Source organism: Betta splendens, chromosome 11, assembly GCF_900634795.4.
Source record: "Betta splendens chromosome 11, fBetSpl5.4, whole genome shotgun sequence".
Lineage (NCBI taxonomy): Eukaryota > Metazoa > Chordata > Actinopteri > Anabantiformes > Osphronemidae > Betta > Betta splendens.
In genome coordinates this window covers 4,107,016-4,129,513 of record NC_040891.2, presented here as the reverse complement: position 1 = coordinate 4,129,513, position 22,498 = coordinate 4,107,016, and the positions used below count along the sequence as shown (strand labels likewise).

The following is a 22,498-nucleotide window of genomic DNA, read 5'->3' as shown; positions in this document are numbered from 1 at the left end:
TCATACGTTGTTCTGATGTGATATTCCGTTACTATGACAGAGGAAGAGAGCTGCTTGTGATGTGCATGCACTGCCAATTAGAATAACAGGGGAGCCAGAGGACAATAAAACCAAACAAACACGTGAGTCGCACTCAAGAGGTCAATTATTTTGTTTCACAAGCTGGATTTAATACTGTGTCCTGGCTTTGCCAACACTGCCCCCTTCTGGCCAGTTTAAAAAAAATGTCCCGATCACTGCATCACAGTCACATTCTCCAGCAAAAAGAGAATTAACAAAAATAAATAAAAAAAAACAAACAAACAGAAAACTGGAAGAATTACAAACAACTGAAAATCACAGAATTTTTTAATTTCAGAGTCAAATGTTCGTGTATTACAGTGCAGTTGCAAAAAGTGTTAAACACCTCTGTATAAAAGCGGATTTGTACCATTACTGCTTAAAAATAATCTGAGATACACTTTACAGACAAAATGTGTCAGCATCAATATGAAGTCGTTCAAATCTAGAACTGCAGCCATCTACTGACCTGCATGCGCAGGGTACCGTAAAAACAGCCAGGAAGATAAAAACATGTACATTGTCCTGCTTTAATTATTTAATTATAAACATACAATTAGTGGCTTGAAACCTTTGTCATCCTTGAACGCCATAAAAGGACATAAGGTGCCTTATTACATAATCCAGTAATATGTGCTCCATGAATTTGTCATTTCTGTCAAAGTAAATACAGTAAAATGCACATTATTAGTTTGCAATCAGTCTCACATCTCAGTGAGGATTAAATAAATTGCTGTACCTCAAATTACAACAATCGTACGAGGAGTAAGGCTAGTGATGAACCTTTGTAGTACCAACACAAAAATATGGAGTTTCATTAGAGTCCAGACTAGGTCGTACCGTAAGAAGTGCACTCACAGTTTGTGAAGGCATGATGGGAAGTTTTTTTTACCCTCTGTCTTATCTACTTTAAACTCTTTGAGCCCCAAGTACAAGGCAGATGAGGGGAGTTCTCGTTCTTTTAGTGACAACCCTCGTGCAACAAAAAACTCCTCTTGTCCTTAGTTCCACGGTGTAACTTCCAGCTGCAGCTGATCTGGTCTGTGGCTTTGTTTGCTTTGATTCTCATTGTCAGAGACGTCAGTGTTGGCATCAGCATCAAAACATAATAATAGTCGAACCAAATGAGCCATCGTTAGATCAGAGTGCAGAGAAGGTCCAAGTGCTTTCCTAGTCAGCATAGACAGCTAAGGTCGATGGAACCTGAAGGCAACACAAACGATCAGGTTATTCAAGATTATGCCAAGAATATAAATTAAAGAAAAATAATATGTTACTGATTAATGAACATCAAAACAGGACTTAAGGACAGCTGTAAACAACCCTGACCGGGTATAAATCTTGCTCTTTTCGTGAACCTCCATCTCTGCACTCTTGAATTCATTGAGCTCCTTTCGAATAGCAGCCTGAGAGAAAACATAAAAGGAAAAGCACCTCAGCAGGAAGGACTTCATACATTTATAGCAAGATACAAAAAAAAGAGAAAGTGTGTGATCAAAGCTCTGTATATTTGTATATTTATATACTATTTCACCAGACAAACTCAAAGCATATTTTTTTATAAATCTCGTTTTAATTTAACCTTAAATTATACATAGAGTAAAGATCCCAGATCAGGTCCTATAAACCTGCTGGACGTAGAATTGCTAATGTACTGTGCGTGTGCGAGCGTGGTTTTTTTTTGGGGGGGGTTAAACCTTGTCAGCAGGTGTCAGCTTGGTCCATGGTTTATCAGCTCGGCGGTCGTAGTCTTCAGCGTGCGTGGACTCCACGTACTCATGGAAGCGCAGGATCTTCCTCGCCTGGAGCTCGGCTATGGTCGGCCTCTGGGACAGCTGTCGGAAGAATCGCGCATAAAAAGGCTCATAACATTAATGACGACAAAAGAGACATACTGCGATATAGGGATTGTGAACTTCATCACATCCTGACCTTTCTAGTCAGCCGCCGTTTGATCTCGGATCTCTCCAGTCGACGGTCAGCTTCATTCTTGGCTGCAGGAGGAGAAGAGACATTCCATGAGAACGAGGGGGTGAAAACACTGGGGCCAGTCAGGTACGTTTCACCTGAGCTGCTGTCAGCACACTGGAGAAATGGGAATCTTTAATCACAGCCTCACTCTGCACAAGGCACAGCATTGTTCGGATGTGGGTGCGTAGCATTGTTGAGTCATTCGAGGACAAGCGAGACCCAGTGTGTCGGTATGAACAGTAGATAGAAACATAGAGCGGTTCTGGGAAGCGCCATGTTCAGACTTAGTAGTTCTGGGATCCAGCTTTGCTAAGTTGAACTGCACTTTTAAACCAATACAGTTTTATAAAACTGCTGCAGCAGAGCATCAGTTAGTATTAGAGACGAACAGTTTACAACAACACGTTTTACCATCAATCATATGACCTTGCATGCTTCTTTCTTTTCATTTAGTATTAATGTTGCCAAATATACAATCATTACCATCATCATACGATAGTTTTGGGGTCTGTACAATCTACGATATCGTAGAGCCAAAATACAATAGTTTTGACACAGCCGTTTATCATGTTTTGACAGCTGGTTGGCTCCTCCTCTCTGTCAATCACATCAGCAGCACTGCTGATTGGTTCAATGAGCTGCTCGGGTTTGTTTAAGTAGTTGCACCAGCATCGCAACAAATGCGAAAAATAAGCAAACACTAGTTCAGAACCAAAGAAAACTAGTAAAAGGAAAGACTCTGGTAAACCAAGCAGTTTATCGGCCTGTCTGGGTGTTAGATGCTACGTTTCAGGGATGGATTCAACAGGTTGCTGGGAGGGAAGCTAAGTCCTGCTGAAGCTGATGCGGTTTTCAAGTGATGTCGGACATTACAATGTTAAAAACCACGTAAAAGTCTCTAGCTTCAAAAATGAATAAAATTCATTCAATTGGTTCATTCAATTTAATTAACTGAGCCTATGTGTTAGTTTCACACGAGGTACTACAGTATAGAATAGGTGGATTTACTCCATAACAGAACAACATACTGTACTGTACATCAATAAAAGACGTTTTAAATGTAGATTTTCTAATAGATTTAGATGCTTATCAATGTGACATAAGCAGATTTGTGAAAACTACAGTATAAATACAAACAAACTTAACATAGGCTTCGCTGATTGTTGCCATATTGAATTCATGCAAACAACCTGATATACACAATACGTAGTTAATGTGCAGTCTATCTTTGCTTCAAAAATCATTTTTCTGTGCTGGAATAACAGATAGTATCAAGTTAATTGTGGCACATCTGCTCTAAATTTATTTGAAACATTAAAACATTATGGGATTGATTTTTAGACTTGCATTTCGCAGGAAGGGCCCAGGAAGTTACAAAGACTGACTGGTAGCTGTTGAACACTCCCTGCCATCGGTTTACCTGTGACTAATGACCAATACAGGCGGATTGCTCTGAAGTGAAAAGAGAAAGGAAAAAATGCTCTCTGACGTCGGAGGAAGTTTTACCTTGAAGAATGTTCCTCTGCTCCAACTCTTCTGCTGACGGTCTCTGACTGAGACGCCTGAAGACAGAGAGCATGTGATATTGATCAAGCTACTATATGAAAAAACTTCACCACAGTAGATAGAAAGTCTCCCTCAGAGCTGAATTACGCCATAAATAATACAGTAGATTTGATTTGTCAACTTCAGGACAGTTAAAACCTCACACAGCACTGACAGGCCAAAGCACATTTTACAGCCAAACTACTCATCGCCTTCATACACCTATCGATTTCCCATTATTGAGAGTTGCATACATACCGTGTGAGTGCGGTGCCGATCTTGTTCCTCACTGCCACCCACTGCTCCTGGTTGTGCCAACTCATATTCTCATTATCCTCCTGAGCGTTCCTGTTCTCTTTCTCCTTCTCTTGTCTCTCCAGCCTCAAGGCCAGCGTGTCCTTCCGTTTGACACGGTTTGCCAGACCACCTGTTGCCATTGAAAGCAAACACAGCTCATCAAGCACTGGGAGGGAAAAGCATATGCTCAATTGAAATTTTATGTCAGCAACACGTTTGGAAAAAAATGCTAGGAAAAACTTAATTGCATACAACTCCACAGAATTAGCTAATTTCAAAATCAGCAACCATATTGTAGAGATTCCAGGAATATTCTGCCAAACAGTACATTGGTTGTTAGGGTCTCAATATTTTTGCACTTGTCTCCAAGTCAATGTCCATCTGCTGTAGAAATGCTTTTAAGCATCTGTATATACAGTACAACCAAGGCTGCTTGCCAGCTTGAACTGAGCCCTCTGTTACATCTCTCTGTTACATTTACACACTGCAAGTTCAGTTATAATTCATACTGGAACAGAGCACTTATCGTCACCATGTCCAAACAGAGAAAAACTTACTTGGAGGGCCTTCGTCTTCATCCTCCTCCTCATCATCTTTTCTGTACAGGACGGGGCCATCAGAGTCAGAATCCTCCTCGCTGTCCTCCCCTGGGCCACTGATCTCAGGGATGACACTGACTTTGTCGTCCCCAATCATAGCTCTCCTGCTGCGGGGTTCAAACTCAGGTTTTCTGGTTTTCAGCCTCTTGGGGTAAAGCTTCTGGAGTTCCTCTTCCATGTCGAAATCATCGTCCTCCGGCCTATAAAGAAACATTACAACTTTGAGAGAGCTAACTTATTCATTTTTTCCCATACACATAAAACATCCTGATGTTTTAATTTGGTAGACAATAGCAGTGTAGTTTTGGGTGAAGTTACATCCTTAAAATGTTATTGGCAGAGAACAGATAAAACCTAATTTTTTCCCTCAAGTACAACATTTCAATATTTAACCTGTGCTTATCAGCATCATTACTGGTACATAACTGATTCATGACAAGATCAAATTTAATCTCCTTTGCGATCGATTACTTGATTTCTATGTTTCAGACAGTATGCGGGATACTTACAACTTAAGAGGTTCGATGGTAATAGGCAGAGAGAACCGCGAGTTACCCCCAGTCTCTACGAACACATCTGGAGGAGACTCAAACAGTAGTGAATGGGCCCTCTGGGAGCCATCAGGATTGGGCTGAACTGGGCCGGGGCTGGTCAGTGCTCTCTGAATGCGAATGTGTAGGGGGATTAATGGAGCCTGGGTGGGAGGGTCTGTGGTTGGGGTGGGGGGATCAGTCTGAACGGTAGGCACAGGGCCAGGTGGGGCGATGCTGGGTTGCTGAAGTGACTGCACCCTGGGAGGAGATGGAGGTACATGGGAGGGCGGTGATGGAGGACGCTCAGTGGACGCTGGAGGACGCTCAGTGGACGCTGGAGGACGCTCAGTGGACGCTGGAGGAGCTGCTTTGTCCTTGACAGTTTTGTCCTCACCATTATCTCCTTTGGGGTGAACAGGGGGTACAGATACAACGGCAGCAGCTGCCTCTGAGGTAGTGCCTTCTGGGGCCTGACTGGGAGGGGAGGGATCTGCAGAATTGCGCTTGTTGATGGGGGTCATCCTCTTTGGAGGCGGAGGAGGAGAACGCTTAGCTGGTATATTGACTGCCATTCCAGGCTGTGGAAGTTCGGCTGTTAATAAACCAAGCAACAACAATAATCAGTACTGTTCACACAGAGTGGTAATAAAATTCAGGGGTCGAAAGATGATTATACATTCATTCAGTAGAGGGTGATGTTAGTTATGGGAAGAAAAAAAAACACACAGGTCTCTAATGTTTTTTGTTAAACAAAATACTGTATGTATAATAAAATCTCTTTTATAGCTGAGCTAGTTGTTGAGTCAGTCAAGGGTGAAACAAACTAACATGACCAAAGTGAGCGTCTACTAGGGTCAGAAAACACATTCAGCCTTGTCCAACATCCATGCAGCAATTCAGTTAGTGGATCTGGAAATGACTGCAATGGCTGTAATGCCCATGCGATTCAATAATGGTGTTATAATAGAGGCGAGGTATTCCTCTGTGTTATAATCTGCACATCCAGCCTGCTGGTTTTGACGAGCAGCGGCGCCCTGTCGGGTACCTGAGCTGGTCTGCCTACCCCTGTGTGGCAGGTACACAGGTAAAGAGAGGTAGAGGCCAAGCTCACTCTGGCGTCGCCAGCTGGTCCAGTAACAAGGCTGCATGGCTTTACAGGCCCTGTTCAATGAGGGAGCTGGCAAAAATGAGTGGAAATGTCAGGGTCGAAACTTTGAGTTTACATTCCAAGCTGGGCGATAAATACAAAAGGGTGGTTTAGGCTCATGTTTGTCTTAGATTGACAGTGTCCAGAAGCAAATCCATCATCACACACACATAAGCTTAATCTTTTCAGCAATAACTATTTTTCTAAAAAAAAACAAAAATAAACCCCCAAAAAAACCAACAACTAACAGCTATAATATATTCATTGTTCCTTTTCAGCTCAAAAAGTAATAATTACTTGAAAATAATTATATACACTATAACATTATAATGTAATTATAAATTAACAATTACTAAAAACTTAAATTATAAAATTATTTTATAAAAAAGTTATTTAATTTTTTCATTTTAATTTATTCATATTGAAAAAAAAATGCATAAGAAAAATATCTTAGCTGAGATTTTATCTTTGTTTCTTTGAGAGCAGTAAAAACTTCACGTACAGGTTTTGATCTCATCGAGGGTGATAGGAATTTAGAACTGAAGTGTAAGACGCAGTGCTGCAGGAATGTTAAACTAGACTTTTTTGTCACTTTTTCTTCAAAGCCACATCAAGTGATACTCAGTCAGTACAAAGCAGGTTGTTTTAGCAGTTCGTTGGCGGCTGTTTTGCGTACTACTGGTAATGAACAAGCACTTGTGTGTACCGTGGATGTGAAACCTCGTGACAAACGGCAGAGGAATGTGTCACCTCCACAGACAGTGTTGGGATGGGCAGTAAACAACAGAGGCAGCTGCATGCTGGAACAAGAACTCCTCAATACTAAGAGCCGATTGGTTTCTCTCTAACCTCCAGAGACGTGCTCACATTGCAAAAAGGTGAATAAACAAGTCGATGCAGGCCCCCTCTCCAGAGGCTTGCGGCTCTGCAAACTGCACACTGGCAGCATACTGTACTGGCAAACACCTGCTCTGACTCTGAGAAAAGGCAGCTTTGGAAATTAACTATTTGAAGGTTGTTTGACAAAGATGCTACAGTAACAGATGCATATTCACAACTTGCAGTATACAGTTGTTATGCCCTGTACTAAATGAGGCATTAAACCTAAAAGAAAATATCATCATTACAAATAGAAGACATAAAAACTATTGGTCTAAATTAAAGTCAAGGACACATGAAAATAATGTTCAGCCACAGACCAGCATTTTCAATTAACCAAAAAACAACAACAACAAAACTATGTTTCCAAAATGGTTTATGTTCCACAAGTACACACCCGTAATACCATTTAGTTTTGAATGTGTGTGTGTGTGTGTGTGTGTGTGTGTGTGTGAGAGTGTAGGCTGAACACTGTTACTGTACCTTGTACCACATCCTGTACTTGTGTTTTCTCATCTCACTCTACGAGTTAATTTATAACTTTTTTCCCCAACCACATGGTTCGTAGGCTGGGTTGGGATCCTGTGTTTAATTCCAAACCAGTTCTCTGCAGTTCAACAGCTAAAGAAACAGCTCTCAAGCTGTGAACCTGTTCCAGGGTGGCACCAATGTTTAACTGATAACTTGGTGCTTGATACTAGTGAAGATTGGGTTTCTCTATTGTGTTGCTAACACAAATGTCAGTTATAAAACGATAAGTAAGTATGGTTAAAAAACAGAATTTTTTTCTCAAATCAGAGTGGATAAATGGTCTTTGTGCTTGACGTTTAATCATCCTGTATATCAATATTTGTCACACTCAGTTTCCCTGTTAAATCATACAAAGGTCATTTTGGAGGCTGTTTGGCAAAAAGTTGTAAAAGGGCGACATAGAAACCGAAGCAGAGAGCACTTAAACTGCATTAGCAGCAGAAAACTTACCATGCAGTGAGGGGTTGCTGTTGCGATTGGTGGGTTTAGGTGGAGGGACAGGAGGCTGAAGCTTAGCGTGGGGAGGGATGGGGGGAGGCTTGACAGAGTCATCTGAGGAAGAAGCTGTAAGTATGGGCCTAGCGGCGTCATCAACTATTAGAGAGACAGTCCTCGGCGGCTTGGACACAGCTACAGGAGCAGAGGATGAGGAGGTGGAAGAAGAGGAGGAGGATGAAGAGGAGGGGGTTGGACTCCTGGCCAAGTCAGTAGGAGCGGGGAGGACTTTGGGTGGAAGTAAAGCCTGTTTGGGTGGGGGAGGATCATGTGCCTGCTCTTTGGGAGGAGGGTCATGGACGAAGCGGACGCCAGCAGACTCTACAGAGGGTTCACACACACACACGCAAAATTAAAAAGGAAGGCACAAGGGAAATGACAGCAAACAAATAGGGATGGACATAAAGTAGATTCAGATTTCTTCACATTAGTGCAGAAAGAGGTGTCAAATCCTGGTAGTGTACTGTAGCTTTACAGTGCTGACTAAGAGTAAATATTTGAACAATGTTTGTACGGATGGGTAAATGATTATTAAGGAAAGTGTCACCCATGTGACAGGATATGTCTGTGCGAATGTGTTACTGTAGCTCACTCCCTGGTAAATAATGCAGGAAGAACACCAAATCATGTTTGAGATAACAGTCTATTATTTTATACAAATACTATTGCTCAGCAGATGGTTTATGGTACAGACTGATGCCTTAATTGGGCATTTTCATTCCCACATACAGGGGTTCAGGGTCCATGTTATGAGGGCAGATCTGATTCACCTGGAGAAAATCTCATCACATCTTTCAAACGAATGTTTCCTCTTTTTGATGATTATTATTTTTGTTGTGAAAGAGAACTGTGAAAGGTTTTGCACTGGAAAAGGCTCAGAGTTAAGTGCGCAGCTCGTGAAACAAGAGAACCAGGGAGAGCAGAGAGGTAGATAAAAGGAGCATTTCATTAATTTAAACATTCAATGTTCTCTAACTTTAATGTGATCCAGTGGTTTGGTGGTTTAGCCTATTTTCACAGTATTTACATATTTATATAAGTTCTATCCAACTAATACAGATGTGTCAGTTAGCTGCTGATTGACTGAACACACAATAAACTAGCAGGACAGTGGCTCTCAAGGACCAGGGTTGGCCACCCGTGCTCCATTCTCTCATTTAGGTTTTAAGTGTTGCAATACATCATGATCAAGTGAGCAAAAGCTGTGAAACCAGTTCGACAACCCAAAGATTTTTGATTTTCTTTTACTGCATTGTGGTACAGGTTCTGAGAAATGAACTAAATCCTATACAAGTATAAATCCAAACACAGGAGAGCTCTTACCTGACCGTTCTCTGAACTCTGCAGCTGGGGCATATCTGGGCAGGGTGCTCCTCCAGTCAGCCTCTGAGGCAGGACGTGACTTCTTCAATTCTTCTGAGGAAGATTTCAGCAGAGGAGGCCTCAAGTCCATCTCAGACAGAGGCCTTACTATAGGCCGCAAGTCATCCAGCTTTTCGCTCCTCTCCCGGTCCTCATTTCTCCTGGCCCACTCTCCAGCCTCCACTCTCCTGTCTCGTTCATCTTTCCTCTCCCTGTTATTCTCTCTGTCATCTCTGTTCTCTCTTCTTTCTCTCTCAAGTCGCCGCTCCTTATCTTCTCTCCTCTCTCTCTCCCTTTCTTCTCGATCCCTTCTGTCCCTCTCGTCCCGATCCCTCCGCTCTCTGTCTTCCTGATCCCTCCTGTCCCGCTCGTCCCGATCCCTCCTCTCTCTCTCCCTCTCTTCCCGATCCCTTCTGTCCCGCTCATCCCGATCCCTTCGCTCTCTCTCTTCTCGATCCCTCCTGTCCCTCTCATCCCGTTCTCTTCTCTCTCTCTCTTCCCATTCCCTCCTGTCCCTCTCATCCCGTTCTTTTCTCTCTCTCTCTTCCCATTCCCTCCTATCCTTCTTGTCCCGATCCCTTCTTTCTCGCTCGTCCCGTTCCCTCCTTTCTCTATTGTCTCGGTCTGTCCTCTCATCTCTCCTATCTCGCTTTTCGTCTCTATCCTCCCTACGCTCCCTTCCCTCATCCCTGTCTCTTCTTTCCATATCTTCCCTGTCCTTTCTTCCTCTGTCTTCTCTGTCATCTTTTCCATCTCTCCTCTCTTCTCTGCGGAACCTATCATCTTGAAGAGGTCCTCTAGGTAAAGACCCCACCTTCCTATCAACATCTGAAGGTATACGAGCTATATTTTCTACACCTAGAGAAAGCCTTGCATGAGAGTCCACATCCAGAGGTGCGCGGTTATTTCGTGAGGCATCAGACAAAGCTCTGTTACGACGATCGTCTACTGGGAGCCTGAGTGGGTTCACCTTCATGTCAGACTCCCCTCGAGACACTCGTACAGTCGACTCCGATATTCTGTCCATAGCCGCTGGCACAGGATGGCCATTTTTTACTGGTTGAGCTTTGGAGTTGTTCACATTATTGCTCTCTGTTCCATAAAGACACATGCAACAAATAAGTTTATCCATTCCAGGCAATATCATTTTTTAAATAGTTAACAGTTCTACCGACCATTTTCTGGGATGTCCTTTAGAAGCCCTCTGTCAATTAGTTCTTGGCGACTTTTTCTGACAGAGATCTTTCTTTCCAAAGCTGAAAAAGAAGCAAACTTAAACACAACAACAAAAAATAATACATGCAGCACATACAAAAGGTACCGTCTGTGAGCATATGTACCTATAGATGTCTCAGTGAACTTCTCACTTTGCTTCTTCTTCTTCCACTTCCAGGGCTTGAAGATATTTCCCATTTTGGAGAACTTGCCCTTGCGCTTGTTTGGCGGCGTTGCCCCCCCAGAGTTTCCTTCTTCTCCCCCTGTTGAGGTGTGTTGTAGGTCAACCTCATCATCTGTATAAGCATTAAACAGTGGCAAGAAGCTGGTGACTTAAAGTTTAATTTGTGGAACATTTTGAAAGCCAATGCTGTCCAATTAAACCCCATACCAAATAGCAGCTGTTCTTTCAGTTTGCAACTTGTGTCTTGAATATAATGGAGGCAAATAAATGCAACACAATTGTTAAAAAAGAAAAGAGGACCACTTGGAATCTAATTAGGTTCACTGGCAGTATGATTGACATGATGATTGCGTGTAAAGGCAAGAGGCGAAGATGGGCAGATGTTCGTTTGGAAAACCATGGGCACTGTACCGTGGACTAAAGAGGAGTGGGACCATTCAGCATCTATGATGGTAAAGGGGTGCATCAGTGCCTATGGTGTTGGGCTTCTCACGTGCGAAAAGACTACATCAATGCCCTGTCGGCCCTGCATATTTAGGGGGGACCATGCTAACCCACATACTACATTCATAAGTGCTGAACTGATCTTCCTGCAGTCCAGACTTTCACCAACAGTTAAGATGTGGCACACCATAAAACAAGAAAAAAAAAACACAAGCACCAATGGACAGGTTAATTAAAACCCCATAGTACAACTGGCCTTTAAATTTAAACATGCCAACAGTGGTGATAAAATCATCTATGACAAGGATGCCAAGGTTTTAAGATTAGACGTAATGATGACAAGTAGGTATGCTGTAAGTACATAAAAACTTTTCTTTAGTCTCAACAGAAAAATTAAGCGTGTGGATTATATAAACAAAGAACATTTCACTGTCCGATTACAGGCCAATATAGCAAAGTACTTCACGTTCCTTGGCATCAACAGTCACTAGGTCAGCTTTCTGATTAGGGATTGTATCTACAGAGAGCTGGGCCCAACCTTCAAACAAGGCTGGTCTAAATTCCCCTGTTGCTGTCCGCTCAGCTATCTCAGTTGTCACATGATAGCTTCCCTAAAGTTATAAACAAGGTGGTGTGAATAAATGTGATTTTTATTGAACCAAGAGATAAGAAACATTAGCAACAGCAAAAACAAAGGGTTTAATTCCCAAGTTACCTTGAAACTAATATAAAATCCAAAGTGTGAGAAGCCAGATTTCTAATTCCTAAGTCGCATGCAGTTGCACAACAATGTGCAACATGGCAGCAAGTGTAGAATCACAAAGATGGCCTGTGGTTTAAGCATGAAGAGGATGGAGAGAGTGACTGCTGTTTCACTAAAAAAAGTGCAGAAAGAAAGTTGAGCTCGTTTTGTTGGAGTCACATTGAGCATTAGGTCACAAATATTGTGAAGGTGACACATAAAATAATTACAATTATGTGAACTGATGATGCGCAGTTTGCATAAACTTTGGTAACACAATACAGTATGTGTAATTATAAAATTATGCATAAATTAATGTAAACATTTCTGCATAAAATCTAAATATCTTAAACTATTAAAAAGTCAAGGTAGAAGTGTCACAAAATACTAGTATTTACCAACTGTAATATCTAAGAACCAAATATTGTAAATCAGTGGTTTAAATCCCAATACAAACCCAAACTACAGTAAATATGGTTAGACTTTGGTCTGACCAACTCAAATGATTAATAATTCATTAAAGTCATGAGATCAATAAGTGAACAACAGCAAAAAGCGTAAAATGGACTAATAACTTTTACCAAATGCAAGGGTAGGAGATATTTTTAAAGTCTCTAAACATACACAGCATACTGTAGCTCAAAAAAAAAAAAGATCGCTGACTTTGGACAGTTCTATGCCAGTGTAATTTTTCACCACGTGTTTAACACTGAAAAAAAATATTTAGCAGCTATAACCTTTAAAAAAGCCAATTGTCCCATCTAGTTGCAGCCAACACAGAACCTGTACTGTACTGTACACCAAGTTGAACACAACAACACAAGTTGAACATATGCACTGTATTCCTGACACCTTTTGGTGTTAGACTAGAAGGGGTGGCAGTGACAGTCAAATTGGAAATAACTTGATGGCAACAATGTAAGTAGTTGATGTTGTGACCTTGACAGCGTGGCTCGACAAGCCAACTGAGAGGACTGAGGTGAAGAATAGCAAAAGGAATTCCTGCAATGCCGCAACTAAACACTAACAGAGGCTCCACATCCGTACTTCTAAAGTAACCATAAACAGGAAACCTGAGATACTATAATAACAACAAATACTTCTGTAAATGTTCAGCCAGTCAAAAGGGAATATTAAAAGCACAAGAAATTCAAACCGACTCATTGATCTTTAAATGATACTGACTCATTCCAAACACTTGACATGCTGACAAAAACCACACAAGGGCAAAAAATAGATTTTGCACAGCTAATATGTAAAGATAACACCCTTGTCTTATTTGTTTTATGTCAGCAAAAGTGTTGACAAGTGTTTTAACAGCACCCTTAAACTTATATTCCAAGCAAATATTGATGCTACTGAGTGAATGAACCACTGTTCAAGTTCACACAGAGTGGAAAACTGTTTATGAATAGGTGAAAGCACAAGAGGTGCCTTGCCTTATACAGGATTCTAGCGCATGCTACCAGTTACATGCAAATACTACGCAAGAGGAGTTCCTCCTTTAAACAGGATCCAAATGGTTAAGCTGTTAGCTTAACTACTGTATAGTGCAGAGCTAGGATTTTAGGGTCCACTAAAAAAAACAAAAAAACAGTCCTTTAGGTTGAAACAACACAGATCCACATGGGGGAGGGGGGCTGTGTCAGTTGGTGCCTTGTACCCCTGTAGAGCATGTTTTTCGAAAAGGCTTCCACACAGAGCACTACATATATCTGCGTTCTGTACAGAGAAACGTGTGGATTGTACATTTCACAATCACCACATTCCATCTGCACACCTGTCTGAGCCTGGCACCATCCGGTTTCTCTTGAATTACAAAATAACAGAAACTTATTTTTGATCAACAAAAATAAAACATCTGCCGAGTTGTAGTTTGTCCCCAGCGCCTGTTTAATGGCTGACATTGGACTCACCTGTATTGTGTTGAACTGGTTGCTGGGCCACAATCTCACTACTAGCACTGTGTCCCATGCTACGGCTCCTTGCCCCACGGGCCTACCGGGCTTTGCCCAAGGCAGGAAAGCAAAACCTAAAGCCACCTTGCTATCTTCCAACCGATCATAGCCTGTACCTCCTGTACTTCAAACCCTGTCTTGATTGCTCACTCACGCCGTTTGGTTTTTCTCCTTACTCTAGTCTTGCCCTACCCCTCCCTTCAGGCTTTTTACTTGGTCTCTCCCTCCCTTCTTTCCCTTCAAAACACAAACACACTCACTCGTTCAGTTCTTAAGTCCCTCCCTTCTTGGATCTCTTGACTTCATAAATAAGGTACCCTGCTAGGGTAGCCAGCAGTCTTGCAGATGCCTTTCATTCCACACAGCAGATTTTTCAAGGCTAAAGTTCATAGCGGACGATCTTTGAGGGTTGGCCAGCGAATCCATCAAGCGTTAGAGGGATTTGCCATGCAAGCGAGGCACTACCCTGCTAGCACAATTCCATAGACTGACAAGGGCAAGGGGCGGGTGCTACAGCGTGAGGTAACTCGAGAAGTGGAAGGTGATCCGGGCCAAGGTGGAGCTCAGTGGCAGAGAAGAGGAAGTGACATGGTAAAGGCATCCAATGACTCAGTGGATTGTACTTTTTTCTACGAAATGCAAATGGCAGTAAGTTTAGTAGATATTATTAGATCAACTAACCTTCTTTAGAAGCCATTTGGGAAAACCTGCTCTTTATTTTCACATGCACTCTTTCTACATCCTATTATAGAATGTAAGAAAACAAAAATAGAAAACTAGGCCAGAAACGTGCCCAATAACAAGAGATGGGCAATGTGACATAATCACTGGCAGGAGGTAACAAAAAAGGAAAAAAAGGTGTTTACCATATGTTCTACCTCTAACAGGCACAACGATGAGTCAAAATTAAACCTAATTTAATGTGCACTTGGTAGAATTATAGTGCAATGTTGAAATATCTTCTGTGAAATACTGTAATACATCTCATTACATACCTAAAGGTGTCAAAAGTATAAAAGCACTCAAGACTCCATTACTCAAGAACTGAGAAATCATATGAAAGTAACATCTAAATGAATCAATAATCGCATTGAGATATTTTTTAAATGTTAGACTGCAAAAATGTAAATAAAGATACATTTGGAAAAGCGCTTGCAGACACTGAATATATGAAAAAGGTGCCCTGAATGATACAACATGACTGTTGCTCCCTCTGCAGTCCAAGTGAAGTGATAGCACTGAAGCGCTACTGAGACAAGGGAAAGAGGAGGAATGCTAAAACAGGAGTCATTTAATACAAGGTCGATTAGGACAAGAATCTATGAAATACAACATATTTCAACTCTGTACCCTACTGAAAATCTTGTGACACCTTTAAAAGTAAAGTAGAACAGACTTTTCACAGGCTTATAGTTGTGAAGCTCACAGCAACTAGGTGACTGCCAGGAACCCAATGTTATCGCATTAACCAACAAAACATGTATGAGAAAACACAAGCCTACAGTACGTGTAGGATCCTTTTTCACATTAAAATGCAAAGTCTCCTCAGGAAGTCCGCTTTTATAAATTCCTACCACACAGCATTTTACCAGCACATACTACACTAGTTAGAACTACACAAAAAAAAGGTTAAGATCAATGACAGAAGAGTTTTACTTACGGACAAATTCCGACTGAACAGCCATTCCAGAAATACACCCCAGATGTCACAATCACTCAATAACAGCTGAGTCTGTCAACGTTGTGTGTGTGTGTGTGTGTATGTAATACACAGAGGTGCTCAAACGAGGAGGTCAGTGGCAACTTAGGCACAAGGCCACATGTGAGTGAAACTAGTAACTAAACTACACCTAGTGTACAGGTGTGTCCTTTCAGCCAGGTCCAATCAAACAGCTGCATTGCCAACAGCACAGGGTATCAGAGGCTAACCCCTGAAAGGCCAGTTTCACAACGTAGCACTGTATGTGTTGACTCACCACTTAACTGTATGTCTTATGATACTACAGCTGAGATAAGCCAAAACAAATCTTTTGTTGAACTGTAAAAAGACTCAAACATGTTATGTTGCATTAATAAAAATAGAAAATATTTATTTACCTGGGTTTTCCATCACAGTGTCCAAAACTCAGTCCTCAACAGCCCCTGAAACAAAAGAACCATTAAGATAAAATAATGTTCATATGTATTGCTTACATTTCCAATTAAAAGATGAATGAAGTGATTCAATCCTACACATTACAGAAATTGCTATTCTTATGATTAAAAAAATGACGATTTTTAATTGTTTAAACTATTTTAAAATTGATTTGTTATAGCTTTAAGTCAAAGTACTTACTGCAAGTCTATTGTATGAATCTTTTTTTAACTTCCTTGTGCCTTCTCTTTACTAAAATATTGACTACAATGGTGGTGGCAAGTTTAAATTCAGTCACAGTACAGTTACAGTAGGACAATAGCCATACCAGAACCAGAAGTTATAAATCAGTGAAGTTGCCCTTTAGACAAATTTGTGCATTTGTACATCACTTTGGAAACTATTCAAACCACTATTTTGTGAATAAAATAATCGCTATAAAAAATTATTTGCATATTGTTTTGAAAGACTGATAATGAAACAACTGCAATAGAAAAATGGCACAAAGAAAATATTTGGACTAAATGTAATGTGGCTACATAACCTTGACTTGACAATGACCAGTTAAAAGAATCAAAGCAAAAGTTTCTACTTATATTAAAAACACTGCACTGCTGAATTTGCTTGTAGACGGTTTTTATATTGCATGGAGATATTTTGACATTTTAATATGACAGTACAAGTTCTTGTAGAGTTTTTTTTAAATTATTATCCAACAAATTGATCAGATTATGTATGATGGCGGTGTGTAATAGGAGGAAGCCAGTAGGTGGAGCTTAACAGTGACAGGAGAGAGCCAGTGTCAGGCTGCCCTTTGGATTGTCAAAGTCTCAAAACCACACTACTAAAACACAACATGTGTGCGCAAACAGGGGTCAGGTTTGGCCTTGTTATGGGATGGTCTAAGCAAAGTTGTTATTCAGCTCTAAAAAAAAATGAACATGGGTGTTCTGAATTCAGCTTGCCAATGCTCGTTTTAAGTACTAATGGATGATTTATGGTACACCTTTCTATTGTGCAGTCTTGTTTTTCAAACCTACTTCTATTAAAGATCATCAATGTTTGATGAAATCCACCCCACAAATGATGTCTTTGCAGTCTGGGACTTCTTGGCAGCAAAGTGATCACAGGGCTGCTGTCAAATATACAAAACACGAGGACACAAACTTTAACTTCCTTCTGGGTACATAGTTCACGCAAAATGAGTAAACCAAATTAACAATACAAGGTTAATTTCATTATAAGATAACAGTCATCAATTGACAAATACACAAAAATGTTTCTCTGAGTTTCAGTCCATTGCCTCATATGCAAACTACAATGCCTTCATGTAATCTATTTCCCCAGGGGATACACCTCTGCCTGGTCAGCTTTGCTTCAACTCCAACTGGTTTAACAAGTTTTTGAAAAGTACACAGCAAGTACTTAACAGTCTAAACACAGGACTACATGATTGTATTGTACACAACAGCTGCTTCAACAGGGAAACAAGTAAGATAATAGAAAAACATTGAAATTGACAAAATTTTGCATTAATTTCCAATAAATTTCTATATGTGCAGAATAGTATGGCAAGTTCAACCACGTCATGTGTAAAATGAAAGAGAAATATTGAATTATTAAATGTAGATTTAAAACTCTTTACTATAAACAACAATCTGAGCCAATTACTACTGGTAAAGTAGTAGTAGTACACAGTTTTTTTAATTTAGTGTACTTTGTTTATATATAGTAGCTTTAAGTAATTTACTCTGGATTGAGAGAAGTTGATACACAGTTGACCTCACAAATAATGCACTAGATAAAGATCAGCAGCAGTGCAACCCAATTCCCTTCTCAAATATCATCCCTGTTCACTGGGCCTAAGCAGGTTCCACCTCTAAAAAAAAAGGGCAGAAAAGCAAACACACAGTGAGTTAATGTGCACCGCTTTGTGAATACAGTTGCCAGTAAACTACAGCGAGCTGTTTCAGACCTAACGCTGATGACTCTAGAACACGCTTTAAATGTGTACAGACACATGCAGATTATTTCAGAGAGACTTGAGAAGATAATCTCTTCTCTTTCTTAGCATATGTTTGCTTTTACAACAGTGATTGTAAAGATTTACGCATTAGGTCGACAGTCCATACTGTATAGTAGAACATTACCATATACTGTAGTAGGCACAACGGCAGCCAGATTTTTAGATCTGGTAACAGGATCTATCAGTGTCTGATTACTTTTGCACAGACAAGTGTTCAGCTTTTTTGTGCTTTGTATGGGGGTTCCACACCTGTTTACACAATAGAGCTGCAAATATCTTTGTTAATGTGAAGAAATGCCAATTCTGTTTTCAATGTTTATATTACAACGCAGGTGCATTCAATGTTATGTCAATTTCTTCCAATACAACAAGTGACACCATTATTCTCAATAACCTATGTTTGACCAGTTGTATCTGTGGTTTCAAAGCTCTGGGCCACTCTACAAACACCTACACTTTATTTGAGGACTGGAAATGATGTCATTTTGATGAAGACTTTTCATTATAAAGTCAAACAAGGTGTAGGTTAAGCACAGTTTCAATGAGTCAGGTGTCAAGGCACTCAGGGTGTGTACAGAGCATATTCATAAGTCAGACAAATTGTATTGTTTTCACTGTGCTTCCTATTATGCATAATTGGCCTTGAAATGGCTTTATCTACAGTAACTACAGTAGTCGTCCACAATATCAATACTGACATCTTAATGTTAAGAGATAATGTTTCATTCTAAAACCAGCACATTTATCAACAGTCACAAAGCATTTTACTCAAAGATAAGCTAATGTTAAAAAAAATCAGTTTTGTTCAGGTTATCACATATTGTAGCAAGCACGAACTGTTTATTTTTTAGCATAATGTTATTTGTTTTAAGATTTCTGAGGGAAACTCTGAGGACTGTATGCCATCATACTAACATAAAATCTAATCTTTTGCAATCAGTGGAATTCCATGTCATTAACATTTGCAACCTAGTGTCAAAAGGACAGGCTTCCTGCTTGACATCACCGCTATACCCACACATGACAGCTTTCCTTCGTTAGCAACATAAACTGCAATGTTTTTCAAATTTCTAATAGAACCTACGTAAAAGCAATAACAGCTTCAGACTAAAAACATTGCAGATGTTTCATACTCTTACTGAAATACTGAAAAGCATAGACAGCTGTGCTCTGTGTGCACTGCCGTGGTAGTTTATAAGTTTAACACAACTGTGTTTGTTCACTGTAATCTTTAACTTAGCTCATTAAGGACTCCCAGTTCAATGGATAAACAGACAGACCTCTGCAAAGGCCGGAGCAGCACAATCGGCCATTGTGCCAGGTTCATTCTGCAGACTTGGCAATCACTAAATAAAGAGCCAAAGCTGGAGGTTGGGAACGAGCTTCATGTCTCTCAATGAGCCACTGTCAACAGTTAGCCGATAATGGTGCGCGCGCACACACACACCTCATTATCTAAGCTCCACAACATCCACTTTCAATGCTTCAAGTAAACACCTTTCTTATTTAAACATAACATTTTCACACATACAGTAATCAAAGGCAGTGAAGAACTGCAAAAATTACCTGTAAAGCTGGGAAAAAAACAGTTCCTGACTCGAGAAGGTGCCACTGTAAACAAGACCGGTGTAAATTTCCCATCATTTGATTCCGCGGAAAACAACATTAATGCACTTTTCCCTGTCAGCATTAATTTCACACTCACAGTAAACAATGGCACCTACCGCTACATACTCTGAATTTATCAGCAGCTCTTCAGTCCCAGGTGCGATTCTCGTCACACTTAATAATCTAAATCTATCTGCATACAGAGGACAATAACATGGCTGACCCAATTACACTGCTGCCTACTGTATCTAGAACAAATACAATAAGCTGCAGCTCCTTTTGTGTTCTCACTTCTAAGAGACGTGTAGTTCCATAGGGCGTTTAACTTGCCTTCAGCCAGCACTAAAAGCGCTAGGTGCTTGTTGAAACAAGCACTTGCGTCTGAGAATGGAATGTCAAGGAATGCTTCACACTAAAGGCGAGGTGCTTCTCTGGATACTAGATACCTAAAGTTTTCCCTTCGGTGACTTTAGCTACAGCTGCCAGTCAAAGTTTGACGACCTCAATGCAAATGTCTAGATAAAAACATAAAGGAATGTACAAAACAATAACTGAGTTTAAGTTATAAAAATAGTGCCTATTCATATTATTTTAAACACCCAAAATGGCTATAATAGGAAATTTATCCTATTCTGAGCATGTGTTTAAAGCAAACAAACGTCTGACAGATTCAGGCATCGGGTAAAATAAGCTAACAGGCTGAGGAGAGTTACGTAGCTACTGTTATACAGTCCAATTTACTGCTTTTGTCTCCCACTGTTTTTCTTCTGTCCAATCTTATTAACTAAAACAAACGTAGGTACACGAGTCGAGGAGAGAAGCGTGTTACAGATAATCGACATGCATAACTATGAGTTAATCCCTTGCCGACTGGGGCTGAAGTAAGGACAGGTTAGCTGGAGCCAGCAACAGGTGGCTACAGTCCCTGACCTGTAACATCACGCACTAGCGTTGCTGGCTAGCTAGCGTAAATTAGCTCACTCCCACTCGCTCGAGCGCAAATATACCCGTGTATCAAAGTGTAAAACAGTTGCTTACCTTTTGTAATAGCATGTAAACTTGTGCGGATGCCCGTTTTCCTTGTGTCGTTCACCACTGATTACTTTTGACACTTGTCGCCGCTTTCCATCATAGGGGGGTGAAGTAAGGCGGAACTAGCTCCAGTATCAAACTACCTTCTATCCCAAAGTCCGATAAGTCACTATCTGAGCCAAGCAAAATAAAGTTGATAGAAAATCCTGAAGTCGACGTTAAATGTGCGTTTAACTCCCCAACACTTTGTTCCACAGTGAGTTAGCAGCTGAATGTGAGTTTATTCGGTAGGAAGATTATCTGCTGTTGCGCATGCGCACGTGTGTAACATGCCTGCTCCCCCACCTGGAAAAAAAAAAAATCTGAACGCAAACCTCAAAAACCACGTGACCAAAGGAGTCCTGTGACGTAAGCAAGTGGCACAGTCTGGGTACGCTTCGGTCAAGATTGTGGTAGTGGCGAGGACCGCGTGGTTAAGTTGTTGCTACGGTTGGCATCCTCGACGACTTAGACTGTTGTTAATAGTCACGGATTAGTCTACACTTAACTACAGTGGTTTAGTTCTAACTACATTCTACATTTACTGCTACTTTACTGCAAAGCAGAATGATCACATTTTACAGTTTTACACTGTCCTCAAAAATTATAATAAATATGATTATTAAACAGCAAAATAGAAACTGCATTTTGTAGGCTATATAAACTAATTATAATAAAAGAAAAAGTTAATTATAAAGATTAAATAAAACTGATATTTTATACTATACTAATATACTAATATTTCAGACTTCCAACACTTTGGCTCAATATTTATTTATTTGTAAATACTTACTGTAGCTTCTTTGTCTGCAGACTTCAAATGAAATGTTTGACGACTGTGATCTCTTCTGGTCATTTGCTGAACTGCACCACCCTCATGAGGACTTCACCTGTTTTCGTTGAGTGGACACCGTGGATCTGGGCCAAAGGTTTGTCTGCCATCTGCTGGTAAAGACCTGAGTTGAGCGTGTACCTGGAGATGCTCAATGACTGAGCATGTTCCACTTCGCACAACATGCCTTGTTTTCCATTACGTTGACATTCCTCAATCAAATTAGAGCAAACAGGAAAGGAACACAGACAAAAACAGATTTTTCATGTTTTTCCAGACACTACTGTAATCGAAGAACAAGGCGCTGATCCCAGGCCTGATAGTGTGGACATTCAATTCATGTAGCACCGATAAAATTTATGTGCCCTTTGTTTGCCTGGCATTAGGAAGTAAACACACCATGCAGCGCTGCCCACTGTGAGAATATGAGCCACAGCTATTCCCAGTCTCTAGTTGTTATTTTTCTGCTCAATACTCTGCCGAGCTGCTGTGCATGTGAGAAACTGCAGGGCAAAAAGGGAAAGTCATGCAAAAACAAGTCTGCCCACAACCTTCAGCTGCAGCCAGTGTTGTCTCGCTGGCACAGACTGGCTTTCCCACCCTCCTACTGTTCAGATATAATGCCCTTTAAGACTTGACAGTGTTTTACAGGGTCATTGTCTAATACATGTAGAGGTTTAAAATTTACTGATTGACAGCGGGTGATGTTAGTGTACTGTATACTGTTCTAATTTGAGGAGGAATCAGCTCACAACTAAAAAGAATGTAATGTGTTGCTAAAATGGAGCTCACTGTTAACAGGATGGTTACTGTACAGACAGCTCTTAAACAAACAAATTACTGTTCTTCTCTTTCTAAGAAGTTG

The 22,498-nt window shown here is 40.6% G+C and overlaps 2 protein-coding genes across 14 annotated transcripts in view; one reads left to right on the top strand and one right to left on the bottom strand.

Moving 5' to 3' along the window:
* Positions 1 to 22,498, top strand: part of stmn1a (stathmin 1a) — a 268,537-nt gene that overhangs the window by 169,725 nt on the left and 76,314 nt on the right. The gene's annotated exons all lie outside the window — the stretch shown is intronic.
* phactr4a (phosphatase and actin regulator 4a) lies at positions 331 to 21,221 on the bottom strand. Of its 13 annotated transcripts, XM_029166783.3 has the most exons (17): positions 19,847 to 20,044; positions 19,689 to 19,733; positions 17,137 to 17,231; positions 16,060 to 16,104; positions 10,760 to 10,930; positions 10,595 to 10,675; positions 9,381 to 10,511; positions 8,013 to 8,378; positions 6,051 to 6,182; positions 4,982 to 5,597; positions 4,431 to 4,672; positions 3,835 to 4,003; positions 3,538 to 3,593; positions 1,993 to 2,054; positions 1,758 to 1,895; positions 1,390 to 1,466; positions 331 to 1,263 (listed from the first exon to the last, which is right to left on the bottom strand). In XM_029166783.3, the coding sequence occupies exons 4-17, from the start codon at positions 16,070 to 16,072 to the stop codon at positions 1,248 to 1,250; spliced, it is 3,270 nt and encodes a 1,089-aa protein (XP_029022616.1). In that variant the 5' UTR covers positions 16,073 to 16,104; positions 17,137 to 17,231; positions 19,689 to 19,733; positions 19,847 to 20,044; the 3' UTR covers positions 331 to 1,247. The 13 variants fall into 13 exon arrangements, with proteins under 13 accessions (XP_029022616.1, XP_029022615.1, XP_029022619.1 ...); XM_029166782.3 differs by lacking the exons at positions 19,689 to 19,733; positions 19,847 to 20,044 and adding an exon at positions 20,769 to 21,221; XM_029166786.3 differs by lacking the exons at positions 19,689 to 19,733; positions 19,847 to 20,044 and adding an exon at positions 20,769 to 21,221 and having other exon boundaries at positions 10,760 to 10,897.